The sequence below is a fragment of the Anolis carolinensis genome, chromosome 1 (assembly GCF_035594765.1).
Source record: "Anolis carolinensis isolate JA03-04 chromosome 1, rAnoCar3.1.pri, whole genome shotgun sequence".
Classification (NCBI taxonomy): Eukaryota; Metazoa; Chordata; class Lepidosauria; order Squamata; family Dactyloidae; genus Anolis; species Anolis carolinensis.
Genome location: NC_085841.1, coordinates 240,915,976 through 240,934,152, shown reverse-complemented (window position 1 = coordinate 240,934,152; position 18,177 = coordinate 240,915,976). Strand labels below are relative to the sequence as shown.

General features: G+C 44.1%; 1 protein-coding gene across 2 annotated transcripts; it reads left to right on the top strand.

Annotated features, from left to right (window-relative positions):
- The first annotated feature begins 1,390 nt into the window (after positions 1 to 1,390).
- fev (FEV transcription factor, ETS family member) lies at positions 1,391 to 17,581 on the top strand. 2 transcript variants are annotated; one of them, XM_003214930.4, is made up of 3 exons: positions 1,391 to 1,546; positions 2,028 to 2,102; positions 13,004 to 17,581. In XM_003214930.4, exons 1-3 carry the CDS (start codon positions 1,498 to 1,500, stop codon positions 13,504 to 13,506), a joined length of 627 nt encoding a protein of 208 aa, XP_003214978.1. In that variant the 5' UTR covers positions 1,391 to 1,497; the 3' UTR covers positions 13,507 to 17,581. The 2 variants fall into 2 exon arrangements, with proteins under 2 accessions (XP_003214978.1, XP_062823366.1); XM_062967296.1 differs by lacking the exon at positions 1,391 to 1,546 and having other exon boundaries at positions 1,753 to 2,102.
- The last annotated feature ends 596 nt before the right edge of the window (positions 17,582 to 18,177 follow it).

Genomic DNA, 18,177 nt, shown 5'->3' with positions numbered 1-18,177 from the left:
CTATCCAATGCAATTTTTTGAATCAGCACCCCAAATAACCAAAACCTGATTCCTATGTAACCCTTTAGGTACTAATGTTAGAGAGTTGTCCCTGGTCAGAGTGGCCCCTGTCAAGTGGTCCCTGGTCAAGTGGTCCCTAATGAAAGTGGTCCCTAATGAAAGTGGACCCTAGTCAAAGTGGCAGAGTGGGCAGAGTGGCCCTTGGTCAAAGTGGTTCCTGGTCAAAAAAAGGTTGGGAACCACTGGCCTAGAAGCACTATCTGGGCTCCAACCGGTTCCAGGCCTTGCAATGCATCACTCACACAATGAGCCTCCAGATGGCGTAGTGGACTAAGTGACTTGAAGGTTGGGTTGCTGACCTGAAAGCAGAGCCGGCCCTAGGTATTTTTGAAGTGTAGGTGAACAGAATTTTGGCGCCCCCCCCCCAAACTAATCACTGAAAAATAAAAGTGTTGGATAAGCGAAAATGTTGGATAATAAGAAGGGATTAAGGAAAAGCCTATTAAACATCAAATTACATTAAGATTTTACAAATTAAGCACCAAAACATCATGTTTTACAACAAATCAACAGAAAAAGCAGTCTCGACTGCGCCCCTGTATGTTTTGCACCCGAAGCGACTGCTTAATTTGCCTCATTGTTGGACCGGCTCTGCCTGAAAGCTGCCAGGTTCGAATCCCACCGGGGAGAGTGCGGATGAGCTCCCTCTATCAGCTCCAGCTCCATGCGGGGACATGAGAGAAGCCTCCCACAAGGATGGTAAAAACATCAAAACATCCGGGCGTCCCCTGGGTAACGTCCTTGCAGATGGCCAATTCTCTCACTCCAGAAGCGACTCAAGTTGCTCCTGACATGAAAAAAAAACCTCACACAATGAATCCGCTTCCTTCCTTGCTGTTTCACCCTGGAGGAAGTGTTCAGTGTGGATGTGCCCAGGAGGCAGCCCCTTTTGGAGGCGAGGCGCTAGTCCCTAAGACCCTGGCATCCACGCCAACATCTTGGACTCCTTTCCTGCGGATGGATGTGAGTGTGAGTGTGTTGGGGAAATCTCTCCCGAGGCCTCCTGGCTTCCCGTTCAAAGGCCCATTAGGGGCCGGGGCCTCGTCGCCTGGCGGGCGGTGGAGCAGAAGGGCCCTTCAGGCCGCTCCCTGTTTGCAAAGAGTTAAGGAGGCGGAAAACGCGCCTCCCGCGTCCGCCACCGCTCTCCCTAGAAACGGGCGATGGGAGGGGGGACTTTATTAAAGTCCGATGGGGCGATAAGCGCCCGCGCCGCGCCTTTAATTAAAGCGCAGCGGAAATTGCCGGCGCCCGGGACCAGGGCCCCCTTGGCAGGTTGCTGGGAGACTGCCCCCCTCTTTCCCTCCCTCCCTCCCCTCCTTCGTTCCTTCCTTCACGCCACACATCCACCTCCACGCAGAAGAGCAGCCTCCCTCGCCTTCCGCGGCCCCAGGCAGGCGATAAGACCCCCCGCGGGCGCCGGGTGCGCGCAGAGCTGCCATGAGACGCGGCGCGGCCCGGACCCTGCTGCTCAACATGTACCTGCCAGGTAGAAGGGCCACCGTCCCCCACACCCGCCAAAACCCACGGGCCCCTCTCGCTCCCTCCTCCGCCTCTCCTCGCCTGCCTCTCGCCTCGCCTCCGCCGCGCCTTCCCTCTTTAAAGCTGGCCCGACGGCTCCCGTCGGAAGTCGGATTTCCTTTTTCCTGGACGCGTTTCCTGGCTTCATAGCGCCTTCGGGTGGGGCGGGGGGGCCGAGGCAGAAGCGGGCGAGCAGGGGACTCGGTGGCATCGACAGTGGAGAGGCAAGGCCGTTTGGTACCACTGGAATCCTAAGGGATTGAGCCTCCTTTGCCGAATATCGCTGGCGCCTCGTCAAAGCCCAGGACTGCATAGCCCTGAACCGCTGGCACACAACTGCATTCATTCCCAAGTGTAGATGTATCTGGGTTCAGAGATGGGGATTTTCCTCCCTCTTGGGCTTGGCTTTGCGCTGCTCTCTCAAGGTCTCTCTCTCTCGTCTCTTGCAGATCCAGTCGGGGAAACGTTCTTCAAAGACGGCAAGAACCAGGCGTGGGGCTCGCTGGGACCCGGCGTCCAGAAAGGTAAGCCCTTCTCCGCCTTGGAGCCCCTCACGGCTTTCCCCGTGGACACAGCACAAATCTCTTGGCTTCGGGAAGGAGAGGCGGTCAAAGCATGGGTTTTTGTTCCTGGCCTATAAATGTCATATCCTAATTGGTTCTATTATCAAAACACGGAAAACGTTTATGAAACTGCAAAATCATTGTTTTTTGCGCGACATTCTGTTTTAGTTTTTCAACGAGTACCTGTAGAATCTCACCCAATTCAACCTAGTTTGTGGCAGTCACAAAATCTAAGTTTCTCGAGTAGAATAACTACTTTCAAAGTAAATGCCACACATTTAAATAGGAAATAACACTTTCAAATCAGGAACACATTTTTTTAAAAAAGTTTTGCTGCATATGCGTTATCGAAAGCTTTCATGGCCAGAGTCATTGGGTTGCTGTGAGTTTTCCGGGCTGTATAGACATGTTCCAGAAGCATTCTCTCCTGACGTTTTGCCCACATCTATGGCAGGCATCCTCAGAGGCTGTGAGGTCTGTTAGAAAATAGGCAAGTGGGGTTTATATATCTGCGTAATGTTTATATACCTGTGTAATGTTCAGGGTGAAAGAAAGAACTCTTGTCTGTTTGAGGCAGGTGTAAATGTTGCAATTGGCCGACTTGGTTAGCATTGAATAGCTTGGCAGCTTCAAGTACTGGCTGCTTCCTGCCTGGGGGAATTCTTTGTTGGGAAGTGTTCGCTGGCCCTGATTGTTTCCTATTTGGAATTCCCCTGTCTTCTGAGTGTTGTTCTTTATTTACTGTCCTGATTTTAGAGTTTTTAAATACTGGTAGCCAGATGTTGTTCATTTTCATGGCTTCCTCCTTTCTGTTGAAATTGTCGCATGCTTGTGGATTTCAGTGGCTTCTCTGTGTAGTCTTACATGGTGGTTGTTAAGAGTGGTCCAGCATTTCTGTGTTCTTAAAATAATATGTTGTGTCCAGGTTGGTTCATCAAGTGCTCAGCTATGGCGGAGTGATCTTTCTCCCACCCTGGACCTTCCACAGATACATATAAACAACAAACCGCACAACCTCTGAGGATGCTTGTCATAGATGTGGGCCAAACGTCAGAAGAGAATGCTTCTGGAACGTGGCCATACAGTCCGGAAAACTCACATCAATCCCGCAACAAATTTGGTTTTTTTTTTGCACGACATCCTGCAACACATTTTGTTACAGTTTTTCAATGATTATCTGTAGAGTTTCAGCCAATTCAACCTAGTTTGTGGCAGCCACAAAATCGAAGTTTCTGGAGTAGACTAACTAGTTTCAAAGTAAATACCGCACATTTAAACAAGAAGTAACACTTTCAAATCAGGAACAGCGAAAGGCAACGGCATTCAGCCGGCAATGGGTTGAAACGCTACTGCGCCCTCGATCCAGAGGAAGATCCGGATTGTGCCTGGATGTCCCCCCCCTCCCCCAGTAGCCTCTCTTTTTCAATTGGGGCGGATAGAAACCGCCACAAATCGGAGAAACTCACCTGTAGGGGTTCTGGGGTGGATCTCGGCCGCTTGTCAAATAACAACAGCCCCCCAAAAGGCAGAAAATAGTAGTAAATAAAGGCAGTAGATAAAGAACAACACTCTGAAAACAGGGGAATTCCAAACAAGAATCAGGGCGAACGAACACTTCCCAACAAAGAATTCCCCCAGGCAGTAAGCAGCCAGGCTTTGAAGCTGCCAGGCTATTCAATGCTAATCAAACTAGCCAATTGCAACATTCACACTTGCTTCAAACGGACAAGAGTTCTTTCTCCCACGCTGGACCTTCCACAAATATATAAACCTCACTTGCCTGGTTTCCAACAGACCTCAAAATCTCTGAGGATGCCTGCCAAAGATGCAGGCAAAACGTCAGGAAATAATACTTTTGGAACATGGCCATACAGCCCGGAAAACTCACAGCAACCCACACCAAACAAGCTACAGTTTAGATCGTAAGGTTCTGAGGCGCTTCCAAACAATAAAGAGAAAACATTAAATTAAAAATTAAAATTAAAATTTCAATGTTGATTTTTCCATTTAAACATCAGGAGTACACTTCGTTTCATAATGCAATGTGGAGTTTTTTTACATTACTTTATACGATTTGATCCAGGTTTGCGGTTGTTCTAGTTATTTGGGGCAGTGTAGTGGTCTGAGCATTTGAATTACAGGGCTTGAATCCCTTATTTGCCCTGAACACTCAAACTTAAACAAATCACACTCTCTCAGTCTTAGAGAAAGACCACGAACGGAACAAAGAAAGCCAGTAGCCTTTCTCGATTTAACGCGGAACACCCAGATTCGCTTTTTTGTTTGTGTAAAACGATTTATATTCAACACGGGAGCCACTTAGGCTGGATCTACACTGCCCTGTAATGCAGATTTTCTGTGTGGGATTATATTTGCTCTGCTGCCATATAAATCAGTTCAGTGCAATTAATCTACACTCTGAAACTACATTGTATGGCAGTGTAGATCCAACCCTAGACCCTTTCAAGTGTGTGTGTGTGTGTGTTTCTCAGCCCTTCTATTTAATCGCTCTCCATTTCCACGACCAAGGTAGGGAGACGATACCTGCGCCCTTCTTTCTCCTTTGAGCCTCGGGAAGGTGCTTTGCCTGGAACTCGGCCACTTTGAGATTAATGGGATTCCCTCCCTAGGAAGCCACGGCTGGATCTTTTCCTCTGTCTTCACATCAACTTGGATTTGGGACGATCCCAGTTGAGGGATTTCCCCGAAAGTTCCCCGACAGGTTTGCCCTGGCCTTCCTCTGAGGCTGAGAGAGTGAGATTGGCCAAATGACAAGCTGGAAGGTGTCCATAGAAGAGGAGCAAAATCATCCATGGTTTGGAAGCCAAGCCCGATAAGGACCAACTGAGGGAGATGGGGCTGTTTGGCTTGGACAAGAGAAGGCTGAAGGAAGGGGACATGGGAGCCATGTGTAAAGATTTGAAGGGATGCCACATTGAGAAGAAGTCAAGCTAGGTTGCTGTGAGTTTTCCAGGCTGTATGGTTATGTTACAGAAGCATTCTCTCCTGACGTTTTGCCCGCATCTATGGCAAGCATCCTCAGAGGTTGTGAGGTCTGTTGGAGACTAGGCAAGTGGGGTTTATATATCTGTGAAAGTCCAGGGTGGAAGAAAGAACTCTTGTCTGTTGGAGGCAAGAGTGAATGTAGCAACTGGCCACCTTGATTTACCATTGAATAGCCTTTCAGCTTCAAAGTCTGGCTGTTTTCTGCATGGGGGAATCCTTTGTTGGGAGGTATTAACTCAGTGGTTAACCTGTGGATCCCCAGGTGTTTTGGTATTACAACTCCCAGAAATCCCAGTCAGTTTACCAGCAATAATGGAGCCTCCGGTGGCACAGTGTGCTGAGCTGCTGAACTTGCAGACCGAAAGGTCCCAGGTTCAAATCCCGGGAGCAGAGTGAGCGCCCGCTGTTAGCTCCAGCTTCTGCCAACCTAGCAGTTTGAAAACATGCAAATGTGAGTAGATCAATAGGTACCGCTCCAGCGGGAAGGTAACGGCGTTCCATGCAGTCATGCCGGCCATATGACCTTGGAGGTGTCTATGGACAACGCCGGCTCTTCGACTTAGAAATGGAGATAAGAACCAACCCCCAGAGTCGGTCACGGTCACGACTGGACTTAACGTCAGGGGAAACCTTTACCTTACCAGCTCTTACCCTGTTTCCCCTAAAATAAGACATCACCAGAAAATAAGACCTAGTAGAGGTTTTGCTGAATTGCTAAATATAAGGCCTCCCCCGAAAGTAAGACCTAGCAAAGGTTTTGTTTGGAAGCATGTCCGCCAAACAGAACACCAGAGCATGCAACTTTGGTAAATGTACATACCATAGATTGTTGTACATGGAAATAATGGTAGTAACAAGAAATTATTGATAAGATTCACAGTTTGTCTGGTTATGCTGGTTTGTGATGACAACTACTGTACAGGATATAATAAATGTTCGGGTTTTTTTTGTTCATCAATAAATGTGAATTCTTCTTCATTGAAAAGTAAGACATCCCCTGAAAATAAGACCTAGAGCATCTTTGGGAGCAAAAATTAATATAAGACACTGTCTTATTTTCGGGGAAACACGGTAGGATTTCTGGGAGTTGAAGGTTAAAACATCTGGGGACCCACAGGTTGAGAACCACTGTGTTAACTGGTCCTGATTGTTTCTTGTCTGGAATTTCTCTGTCTTCTGAGTGTTGTTCTTTATTTACTGTCTTGATTTTAGAGTTTTTTAAAATACAGGTAGCCAGATTTTGTTCATTTTCATAGTTTCTTCATTTCTGTTGAAATTGTCCACATGCTTGTGGATTTCAGTGGCTTCTCCGTGTAGTCTGACATGGTGGTGGTTAGAATGGGCCAGGTAACACCTCCCAACAAAGGATTTCCCCAGGCAGGAAACAGCCAGGCTTTGAAGCTGCCAGGCTATTCAGTACTAACCAAGTTGGCCAATTGTAACATTCGCACCTGCCTCAGGCAGACATGAGTTCTTTCTCCCATCCTGGGAAGTCCACACAGATATATAAATCCCACTTGCTTAGTTTTCAACAGACCTCACAACCTCTCAGGATGCCTTCCATAGATATGAGCGAAACGTCAGGAGAGAATGCTTCTGGAACATGACCATACAGCCCGGAAAACTCACAGCAACCCAGTGATTTCCGTCATGAGAGCCTTCAACAACACAATACGAATGCCATTTTGTGTCGTTGGAAGCGGGGTGCAAAGCGCTGAGTGTCTACGAATCCAGACGAGGCGCGAAGAGCTCCATAGCCCCCTTTCCCTTCGGATCCCTTTTGTCCCGACTTAAGGGAAGTCTGCGCCGAATCCAAGGACAAGAGTCGAAGAGACAGTCTCATCTCGGAGACTAAGCAAGGAGAGCTCCGGTTTGTGCTTGGAAGGGAGACAGCCAACGAATAGACCCTCTACTGTCGGTTATAGAAATCACAGGAATCCACTGGCAAAACCACTTCTGGTATTCTTTGCCTTTGAAAATCCCTATGAGATTCATGGGGCGAAAGGCGGCTCCAGGGCGCACAAACAATGCCGCCAGACCGCAATTCCAAGGCACGAACTGCGTGCTGACAGTAAAGGGACGAGAAATGCCCAGAAAACATGGGCATTTAATTATATCTCCCTCCTTATTTATCTCAAATATAAAATGTACAAAAAATAAGTAGAGAAAACATACAAATATATTTCTACAGCAAAACGCTGTTTTTTCCCCTCCCAAATATTTAACCCCAGGTCTGCAGGAGTAAATTCCATTGAATTTTTGTTAGAGTGGCAGGAAGACTATAATTTCATTGTGCTGTGCAAGGCTTTCGCGGCCGGTATCACTGGGTTGCTGTGAGTTTTCTGAGCTGTATGGCCATGTTCCAGAAGCATTCCAGAAGCATTCTCTCCTCTGACGTGTCACCCACATCTATGGCAGGCATCCTCAGAGGTTGTGAAGTCTGCTGGAAACTAGGAAAGATGGGTTTATATAATCTGTGGAAGGTCCAGGGTGGGAGAAAAAACAAACAAACATCTTCTCTGTTTGAGGCAAGTGTGAATATTGCAATTGATCATCTTGATTAGCATTTAGTGGCCTTGCAGATTCAAAGCCTGGCTTCTTCCTGCTCGAGGGAATCCTTTGTTGGGAGGTGTTAACTGGCCCTCCTTTCAAGCGCAGACAATGAGGCCGCGTGAGTCTACATTGTCATATAATGAAGTTAAACTGCATTTATATAACAGTGTCAATGAGGACTATTCCGCTACATCACTTTTGTTGGCTTGTGCCTCCCAGTCATTTCCGATTTATGGCGAGCCTATCGGGGATTTGCTTGGCACGATTGATTCAGATACTTTCCCCCCCTGAAGCTGAGAGTGTGACTCACTCAAGGTCACTCAGTGGATTTCCGTGTCCTTACTTCGTCTTTTATGCTCGGAAAAACCTTGCTAGTGGGTTAGGCTGGGAGAAGATCTCTTTAAAGCTTATTTCGGAGAAGGAGAGCAAAGAAGCACAGCGTGAATTAGGAGGACCCGCCTTATCAAAGCCCAAATTAAGAAATAGATATGAAGGAATAACGGAATAATGTAAGCGGTTCTGAAGAGTGTATACATTCCTTCACAAGGGGTTGTTATGTGTTTTCCGGGCTGTATGGCCAGGCTCCAGAAGCATTCTCTCCTGACATCTGTGGAATGTGGAATGTCCAGGGTGGGAGAAAAAAACTCTTGTCTGTTGGAAGCAGATGTGAATGTTTCAATTGGCCACCTTGATTAGCACTGTAGCCTTTCAGGCTGCTCACTGCCTGGGGGACTCTTTTGTTGGGAGGTGTTAGTTTGCCCTGATTGTTTCATGTCTGGAATTCCCCTGTTTTCAGAGTGTTGTTCTTTATTTGAGAAGACAGAAATGCTGGACTACTCTAACAACCACTGTGACAGACTACACAGAGAAGCCGTTGAAATCCGCAAGCATGTGGACAATTTCAAAAGAAAATGAACAAAATTTGGCCACCAGTAATAAAAAAACCCTCTAAAATCAGGATAGTAAATAAACAACAACACTCAAAAACAGGGAAATTCCAAACATGAAACGATCAGGGCCAGCCAACACCTCCCAACAAAGATTCCCTCAGGCAGGAATCAGTCAGGCTTTGAAGCTGCAAGACTTTCCAATGCTAATCAAGGTGATTAATTGCAACATCCACACTTCCAACAGACAGCATTTCTACCATGGACCTTCCACAGATATATATAAATCCCACTTGCTTAGTTTCCAACAAACCTCACAACCTCTGAGGATGCCTGCCATAGATGTGGAAGAAATGTCAGGAGAGAATGCTTCTGGAACATGGTCATACAGCCCAGAAAAATCACAGCAATCTAAAGATTTTCTATCAGAAAACACCATGCCCTCCTATATGATATTTTAAAAATACATTCCCCTACAAACAGGATGTAAATAAAGGTTCCCCTGCTTATTTTCTGTAGTGTCTTCTTTTTCTGAGAGCCAGTGTGTGGTGGTTTGAATGTTGAACCAGGGCTGGATCTGTCTCAAACACAGAACTAAAAAAACCCTTAAAACTTGCAAAGGCAAATATGAAACCACTGGATGAGATATACCATTAAACACTATTATAGAAGCATAGAATCATAGAGTTGGAAGAGACCTTGTGGCCATCCAGTCCAACACCCTGCCAAGAGGCAGAAAATTTGCACTCAAAGCATCCCGACAGTGGGGCAGAGAGTTCCACTGCTGAACAGCTCTCACAGTGAGGAAGTTCTTCCTAATGTTCAGGTGGAATCTCCTTTCTTGTAGTTTGAAACTGTTGTTTTGCGTCCTAATCTCAAGGCAGTAGGGAAAAAGGGAGATCACATTTCAGATAGACTAATTCCCTCAAGGAAGCCATGACACTCTGCAAGACCTGAACAGGTTCTCTCCATAAAGTTGTTCTAAAACAAAGCGGACAGCAGCAAATAACAACAAACAAAATGCTGACTAAAAAATCCTATGCATTTAATTGGGTATGTGTTAACTGAAAGGAGAAATGGGTTTAGCCCTGTTTCTAGAATACAAAATATTTCCGCTGAAAGTGTGTCTGTCAAGTTTAGGCTTTCTGTTGTTTTCATTGAAATGAAATGAAGCTTTCTGGCTCTGACTGGTCATTTTCCTAATTCTCTGACTTTGCCTCATAAGTTCCTGAAAATGATAGTCTTTCTCTCCAGTACTTGGATGTAATAGAGGAATATCACTCCGCAAATCATAAACTGCACAGTTGATTTGTGACTCTCCAGATGTTGCTCCTATCATCTGTCATCACTGGCTTTGCTACCTGATGAGAGCTGTAGCTCATCAAGTTCCCCATCTCAGCACTAAAATTGTTTAAAAAATGAGAGATAACACAAATGTACTTAGCGCCAAAATGTCACAGTGAAAGGAGGGTGTTTATTAAACTAGTTTATCACCACCACCAGTCAATCCATCCACAATCATACAATCCACAAGGCCTTTTAAAAAGACCGAGAAACCCTAGGGGTCCTTCACACTACACAGTTATAACGTTGTGATTCCACTTTTAACTGCTATGGTTTCATCTTATGGAATCCTGAGTTTGCAGTCCCATCAGAGGCACCAGGGAAGCTCTCTGGCAAAGTATACAAAATGCCCATCCCTATATACCAGGTTTTCATTGGCTGGGACCATGGCATTTACAGTGGAATCATCACCTATTAATTCTGCAGTGTGAAAGGGACTAGAAATGAATGTTTCTTTGGGATATCTTCTCGTTGCACTTTGTGTCAATGCCATCTTTTCATCAGAGCTGGAGAATACTGACAGGAATCCAGTTAGTATTTCATGTATGTGTAAGGTCCCCTATGAAAATGATTTCATATTATTTCCAATGTAGAATGTCAACATTCAGTTTAAGGTGATGGAAGTGAACTGCATGGATATTCCTGTATCATGCATAGAATAGCAGGATTCAGTTGTGCAATGATGCCATTTAACACAAAGGTTGCATACCACAATAAGGCTGGCAACTGTTAGGGGCGTATGCATGTGCAGATTTTCCTTATGTATACATATATCTTTGTGTGTGTTTGTGCATGTGTTTTGGGATTAATATTCCCATCTTCCCAGTGCCCAAAGCTTCAAGAAATTGACTGAGTAGCCCCCAAAAGCATCCCCCATGATCATTTTTTGTTTTATGGGAAGTGGGCAGGATTGAAGAAACGTCTGGCTGTGTTTCTGTATAAGATGATGACATCAGTGCTAAAATCTGATGGGATTGGCCTACAATTCCCAGAAATCCCAGCCAGTTTACCAGCTGTTAGGATTTCTGGGAGTTGAAGGCCAAAACATCTGGGGACCCCAGGCTGAGAACCACTGCTCTAGAGCAATGATTCCCAACATTTGGTTTTCCAGGTATTTTGGATTTTCGCTCCCACAATCCTTAACAGCTGGTAAACTGGCTAGGATTTCTGGGAGGTTAAGTCCAAAACAATTAGAGGATCATAGGTTGGGAACTACTGTTCCAGAGGATCTCAACACTGCTATAATTGTTCTAGACCTGGCTATTGGGATAGTCAGATATTTTTGTAATCTATCCTGATCCCGACAAAACTGTGGAGGGAGAGGTCCTCAGAGACTGTTCAGTAGGTTAGTGAAGTGATATATGGCTCAGCCTAGCATAGGTCTGCATGCATACCTATTACGCGACACCTATCCAAGCAGGAATGTGTCCTTAAATGTTTAACTCTGCATGTCAGTGTTGATGCAGCCCCTCCAACCATGCCATGTGAAGCTAAAGTATCTGCTCTGATTGTCTGTTGTCCTTTTTTATCAACCTGAATCTGCTCCAAGTTAAACATTCAAAGTGGGTCTATTAATCACAAGTCCATCTAGCCCACCCCTTCAAGAGGCAAAAGTTATGAAGCAGCTTGGTGTTTTATTCCAGAAGGAAGAAAGAGACAATTTTTCTTTTGAACCCCAATTAATTATTATTATTATTATTTATTCATTTCTATCCCGCTTTTCTCCCATGGGTGGGATTCAAAGTGGTGTACAACATATAAAATTCATACAAATATATTGAACAGCAATACATAATAAATTTAAACATCATATCTGCAACTTGACCCCCAGCCAATGAATGATAAATGTCAGAACCAAAAGCAGCAGAGGCCAGAACTAAAACTAGGTATAATCTATAGCATTTCAGGACTGAATCTCTTTGACACTCTAGGTCTTCTCCTCTATTTCAGTGGCACTCTACGTGACATGTATTGTGGCCCTTCAGGAATTGCTGGGTTGCAGCTCCTATCAGGTCTACCCCATAGTCATTGGGAAACAATGCTAGGAGTTGCAGTCCAACAACATCAAGAAGGTTACTTTGCCCACCTCTGTATTAGGCCAAGAACCAAATGGAATTCAGCCAATGCTACTTGTGACCCTTAAGCCATAGATTCTGTATCCTAGGTATATCCTGCCATCCACTCCCAACTACCAATAAATATAGGCATGAAAGTGGAGTGAGTGGGGCATTCTTGATGTTTTGGACTAGGCCTTCCATAATCTTTTACTATTAACAATTGAGGAGGGAGGACAAGGGGAGGGATCTTGGTAATATACATGGCTATCTAAATATGTCCTTTTCCCTATGAGATCATTAAATCCACAGTTGAAATTTACTAAAGTATAACCCATAGGTAGAGTTCTGTATATGCTAGTGAAGATCCATAACCAGAGAGACCCAAACGAGATCAGCCAATAATTGTATGACTGGCAAGGACACATCGAATGTTCCTTCTCCCGCTTCCATAGCTTTCCTCAGTCTTGCAGTCTTCACTACTGCAACAGAATCTTCAGTTTGTATGTAGGGAGGGGTAGCAGAAGCTATGGTCCAAAACATCTGGGAGTGTGTGATTGGGGAGGTTGTTACAACTCATCTTGTTACCACACAGCCAGAGTATGCAGTTTTCCTCGATCCTTAAACAATTATGTGAAAACATAGAAATGCTGTAAGCCATGCTATCATGGTAAAGCCATTTTGTACAGAAACAGAAAGGGAGTTACGGAGCCTCTGTTTGTTGCTGTACAGCAAGTTTTGTGTTTTCTTGTATTTCATCTTGTATTTCACATTTTGAGCCCCTTCAGACCTAAAATATGGGACTAAAATGTTTAAAAATATTTTTTATAGTCTCTCTCTATGTGTGTGAGAGGGAGAGACAAAGAGACAGAGAGACAAAAATAAAGACAGAGACTTAATGATGTGGTTGCTGTTTTTGACTGGACTGGATGGATAAATAGTGTTCAATGTTCATGTGGGGGGGGGGGGGTGGGAGAGCTACCCTGCCTTTCTAACCATCTTTCTTCTGGCTTTTCAGGCAGTGGTCAGATCCAGTTGTGGCAATTTCTGCTGGAGCTGCTTTCAGATCGGGCCAACTTGAACTGCATTGCCTGGGAAGGCACCAATGGCGAGTTCAAACTCCTGGATCCTGATGAAGTGGCGAGGCGCTGGGGTGAGCGCAAGAGCAAGCCCAACATGAACTATGATAAGCTCAGCCGTGCCCTACGCTATTACTACGACAAAAACATCATGACCAAGGTGCATGGGAAACGCTACGCTTACAAGTTCGACTTCCAAGGCCTGGCCCAAGTCTGCCAGCCAGCAACGCCTGACCATACCCTCTACAAGTTCCAGGCCCCCCTGCCCTTCTCTGGGATCTCCAAACTCAACATCATGGCCTCAGGGGTGACTCCAACTAGCTTCTCCTATTGGCCAGGTTCTACCCCCACCTTGTACCCCAGCCATGGGTTGCAGCCTTCAGCACCTTTTGGCACCATGGCAACGTCCCACATCAATAACATGAACAGCCACTACCACTAGGCCTCTCTTGGCTGCAGGTGGGGTGGGAGGCTGTGCAGGGATTCATGTATTTCCAGTTTGATCAAGTGGGCAGGGGCACTTCATTGAGATGGGACTGGAACTCAGCAAAGAAGGAGAATGAACTGTGCCAGAGGTAGGAATCAGGCAGCCCTCCAGATATTGTTGGACTGCAAGTCTCAGCAGCCCCTGGTCACCATAGCTAATGGTGATGAATGATATGGATTAAGATTCCAAAATGCCTGGAGGGCCACATGATTCCCATCTGTGATCTTCTGGGGTGAGATCCTTTCCCAATGAATATAGAATCCATAACCTCATAGGGAACACTTCAGCAATGTTGATGATTTCTCTATTTAAAAATTTCTCCCCTAATATATTCCTAAGACTCAATTGGACTCTATTGTACTTTTGGAATCTTGGTTGTTGATTCTGGAGAATTGAGATCAGCATGGATACAGCTCAGCAATGTGGAGAAACCCACACATGTTTAGAGATTAGTGAGGGAGTTGGAGTGAGACAGCAGGGTTAGGGTTGGGGAATCTTAAATGTTGAGGCTAAATCTAGCTCTCCCTGGGATCCCAGTCATGTTTTCTAGGCCTCCCCAGATGGCATGCCCCAATTTTCATAATACAATTATTTGGTGGCTTTCCAGTTTTTGTGTAGTTTTTCTGCCCCCAATTTTAAAAGGTTGACATACTTCTTTTTAGGGCTAAAATACACTGATGTTTTTGGTCCCACGACTTTGCCTTTGGTTCCATCCAAGAACAGAATGAAGGCCCCAGTAACTTCTTTGAAATTATACGATATTTAGGCCCGGGACTGAATGAGGTTCCTAGCTCTTTCTATAAGGAATGTCCAGTTTAGGGCTTGGAAGCTAGTGATGATAAGGTGCGTGGAAGATAGTGATGGAATATCCCAAAAGAAAATGAGCAAAGCCTTTTATAACATATGTCAGCATTTAAACACTTCCTATATAGTACCGTACATTTAGCAACTTTAAATAAATCAAAGTGGAGGCTACTCCAAACTCGTTTTACTTTTGATTTTCAGGCCAAAACTAGAAATTCTGGAAGTAAGGTAAATTCTTTTCTCTCCCAACCAGAACATATGAATAATATTTAGCTCTCTCCCTCCAAACCTGGTTGATATCATGCTTTTCCTCAGCGTGATTTAGTAATTTCAGCATTGGAACACCACTCTGGAAATCAGAGTTAGACTCTTCACTCAGCCATAGAAATTCACTGGGTGACCTCGGGAAGGTCACATTCTCTCAACCTCAGAGAAAGGCAAAGGCAAATGTCTTCTGAACAAATCTTGTAAAATAAACTCTGCAGTAGGCTCACCTTAGGGTGCCATAAGTCCAAACCAGCTTGAACATATAGAGAACAACAAAGGGAATGGGAGCACAGCCAAGCACATCTAGATGTTAGAAGGTGCCAGCTGAGGGTAAGAGAGGGAAATAGAAATGAACAACTCAACATTTTAATAAAGAATGTATTTAAACATTCCTAAAATGAAGTGATTTTTAATTGACGAAAAAGTAAACAAAAATATCTTAATAGTTTTGACTCATCCCTAATCTAAACTCACTTCTACAGACTCCTGTTCAAATTTTGAAAAAGTCAGTATTAAGTTAGAAGATAAATATTGAGTTCACATATGAGCATAATAACCCAATAGTGGTAGAAGAGGGAGACTTCATGGCAGAACCACAATATGACCAGCTGAACAGAAAATGGAAATACCGAGCGGTGTGTGTGTAGCTGAATCCTTATCCCCCTATTCCCATTTTGTTGATTAGAGAAGTATACTAGCTGTACTCCTAGCCTAATGTTTTGCAGTCTGCATGCTACACCATACACATGGAAATAAATCCATTACCTCGAGAAAGAAGTTTTGAAAAATCCCCCCAAATGTCCCCATATGACACTTTTTTACACCCTCCAGCTCATTTTATGCACAGGAATGATTTCCTATAGCAAAAAAAAAAAATGGAGACTATCCAGGTCTAAATAACCCACAGAGGAAATGACAAATGTCTCCTTTCTCCATAGAGGCCATCTGGTGCCATTCTAGGGAAAATTATTTTATTTTGTGGGGGATACAATGGGCTGGGTGTTCTTGGGGCCAATGTGAACATCTAGTCTCTATCTTCTTTGCTCTCATTTTTTTATCCCCTGAAATACCCCAAAAGCAATAGATTTTTCCCATTAAAAGATATAAATATGTTCCTAAAGCAATGGTTCCCAACCGGTGATTTCCCAGATGTTTTGGCCTTTAACTCTCAGAAATTGTAACAGCTGGTAAACTGGCTGGGATTTCTGGGAGTTGTAAGCCAAAACACCTGGGGACCCATAGGTTGAGAACCACTGTCCTAAAGCAATGTGGTTAATTCTGTTTCCACCAAGACTGAGGCAAGCAAACTTTCAAACCTATAGGAGTTTGCATCTGTTTGATTGCAAGGACCCTGGTCTCAGAAATTAAATGTAAGCAATTTTTCTGAGTCATTCAAAGTGAAAAGAAGCCGGAGCACAACCAAATCCCATGTCTATCAAGCCAATGTCATTTGCTTCCCTCAGATCCATAATACTGGGCACCTACATGATATTCCCAGATTCCCTTAGGACAGGTGCTCAAGTTTCCAAAATATTTAATGTCATTAAAAATATAAGTTGGGGACTCAAAGAGTCATTAAACATGGTAGAAATCAAATATTTAAAGCATACTCATATTTTGCTTCCTGAAACTCCAGAGTATAAAGGCAGGTTCTGTTGCTCTGACTGCCCAGCAGTCTTGACAAGAAAGAGAGGGGTGACTTTGGTCAGATTCATGTGAATTCATGGCTGTGGTGTCTCACACAATCCTGATTCCCAGCTGCCCAAAAGTAACTAGACAACCACAATGACACACGGGTGGCTTATGTTATACATCTATACCATAAAAGAAAACACTGCATTTCAGTGGGATGCCTACTGGCATTACAAATGTCTTTCTGCTGCAATGGAAACTAGCCCACGTCATGATAGAAGGTTCACGATTCAGTAGATCGAAAGGGCTAAATTATGTCTATTCTGCACAAGGGTTAGTTTTTGATTATATATGGAGAGAAACCTTAAGAAAAAAGAGGTCTCCTTCTAAAATACATTGGCCAAAGTGACTGCATGAACTGAAGACCCAGGCTATTCTAAGAACTTACTTTTTGTCTAATGCAGTGGTTCTCAACCTGTGGGTCCCCAGGTGTTTTAGCCTACAACTCCCAGAATTCCCAACTAGTTTACCAGCTGTTAGGATTCTGGGAGTTGAAGGCCAAAACATCTGGGGACCAACAGGTTGAGAACCACTGGTCTAATGCCTTTGTGCCATTCCTGTTGTGGCCACATCAGAAAGAGGACAGGGCTCATATATCCCACTAACAGTTCTTTAGAAGAGGGAATTTCAGAAGATGGCGCTTATGTGGCAAGCTAGAATGACTGAAATCCCATCTTCAATGCTTGGAATGGTCCATATGTTGAAATGCCTCACTCTCCTTTCATGCTTTCATCTCCTTTTGTTCCATTCTCAGGTGGTTAAGCATTTAAAAAATAATATTCTTTCCTTTGATATGAGAAAAGAGACAGTCTTTCAAGTTTCAGTGTGTGGGTGGAATGTAATGTTCAAAGAGCTATTCTTGAATACATTCAAGATTAAATTGCAAAAAATGGCAGTGTCTTTTAGTAACATTTATATTGTCTTGTTTGTTAGCTTGTCTTTACTTTGCTAACTGGAAACATAAAAAATCCAGAGACACAGGGAAATATTGAGAAACACTCCTGTGTAGGGGTAAACACAAGGCATCGTTTTTAATTCAATTACCCCTGAACTGGTCTCTAAGAAAAGTTTTTGCTTTCTTGCTATACCATTACTTATCTTTGTTTGGATACATGTAGGAAAAATGCAAAGCCTACTCTTTGAGCATCGCAGTAGGAAAATGGGACATGGATTTAAGTAATCTCTTTCATCTGAATGTGAGGAAGCTATGTGCTTTCAGACATTTATGGACACTGCTTATAAAAAAATTAAAATTACATGTGCTGGGTCTGATTTTATTTTTTGCAGGTGGGATGGACTAGTTAATGTCCTCAGCAGGCTTCAGTTCTAACTCCAGGTGATAAATCCATGTTTTGGTCTGGGTGGCCTGTTCAGAGGAGCTATCCAAGGTGCTGGACATTAGTCACAAATACCTTCAACATCTCAGGCTAGATCTACACTGCCAAATAATGCAGTTTGAGGAATATTATTTGGTAATATTGTAGTATCCAATAGTAATAATGTAGATCCAATTTCTGATAGCCCTTTGAAAGTCCAGATTAAAGTTTAGAGGGCCTTCAAAGTGGTTTCCCCTTTCTCCACTGTCACCAGGGGCCATTTTCTTGGCCATTGGTACTATAGCAAATTATTTAGAGACAAGTGAAAAGTCAAATGGAGGACGATGTTTTCTATTTTCACTCTGCCTGGATTTTTCTTTTTGCAGGGAGAAGAGAGGAGGGAAATAGACCATAGCATAAAGGAGGCGATATGATAAGAAATGCCAGGGATTGGCACTGGGCCTCTGCATAGATGTGGTCCTTGGAAGGCAGTAAACATTGCTGATTGCAGATGCTGGCCATAAAAACACACTTGCTTTTAGCTTTA

Excerpts from the sequence above, each read along its gene's own strand:
- fev (XM_062967296.1), top strand. The coding sequence starts at position 1,937 with ATGTATCTGGGTTCAGAGATGGGGATTTTCCTCCCTCTTGGGCTTGGC. Across the intron at positions 2,103-13,003 it reads GGGACCCGGCGTCCAGAAAG|GCAGTGGTCAGATCCAGTTG; the intron begins GTAAGCCCTTCT and ends CTGGCTTTTCAG.